We start from the raw sequence: 930 nt of genomic DNA on the forward strand, positions 1-930 counted from the left end.
GAAGAAATAAATTTTTGACACCAAATACAAGTCTTAAAGGAGATGGTGTTCAAATATTAGTGAACAGAAAATTATTTTTATTTTCCTTAATAATTTATCATATTTTTAAAATAAAACAAGGTGAGATGGTTTATTATAAATTTAAAATTGATTAAAATTTATATATATTTTTTTAATTAAAAATTTAATGTATTATACAAAATTTAATTATTTATAAATATTATATTTTATAATAATACTTCTACTTACTTTTATTGCTTATAATTTATTTTAAATTTATAATATTTTCAAAAATATTTTTAAATGTAAAATTTTTATAATTATATAATTATATATAATATTATATAAAAGAATTTATTTATTATTTTTAATTTATTATAATAAATAATAAAAATTTTATCATTTCAGACTGATTAGAAAAAGTACAGAAAATTTCCAAAAAGCAACAGTATTCCATGAAACCAATAACCAAAGATCTTTATTAATCTTTTTAATTATCATTATATGAACAATTTAATGATGGGATTAATGGATTACTTATTATAAATAATTTAGCAGTTAATTAATATATAAAATTTACTCGTAAATTTATTATTAAATTTGTACAAATGGAAAGAACAGAAAAAAAGTCTTGTACAGTAAAAGTATTATATAATGATTGTACTATGGTTAATATAATTAAATATTATAATTTGTTACAATTTAATAAATCAATTTTATTTATGAAGATATAATTATGTAAATAAATATATATTAAAATATAATCATCATTCTTTTCTTTCTTCCTTTTATTAATGTATATTATTATTATTATATATATATATATATTAATAAAATTTTATTAATTATTTATAGCCTTAAGAATTCTTTTCTTATAGAAAAATATTTTTTTTAAAAAAGTCAAAAATAAATATTAATAATACTAAATAA

The 930-nt window shown here is 13.4% G+C and overlaps 1 protein-coding gene across 1 annotated transcript in view; it reads left to right on the forward strand.

Annotated features, from left to right (window-relative positions):
• The window catches only part of LOC102679090 (growth arrest-specific protein 1-like), an 8,232-nt gene extending 7,819 nt beyond the window's left edge, over positions 1-413 (forward strand). The window contains 2 exon segments of the mRNA XM_006608558.2: positions 1-120; positions 409-413. The exon segment at positions 1-120 is cut by the window's left edge and continues 22 nt beyond it. Of these exon segments, the coding sequence (XP_006608621.2) occupies positions 1-120; positions 409-413 (125 nt within the window).
• Positions 414-930: the final 517 nt, after the last annotated feature.

The sequence above is a fragment of the Apis dorsata genome, unplaced genomic scaffold, assembly GCF_000469605.1.
Source record: "Apis dorsata unplaced genomic scaffold, Apis dorsata 1.3 scaffold_40, whole genome shotgun sequence".
NCBI classification, from domain to species: domain Eukaryota; kingdom Metazoa; phylum Arthropoda; class Insecta; order Hymenoptera; family Apidae; genus Apis; species Apis dorsata.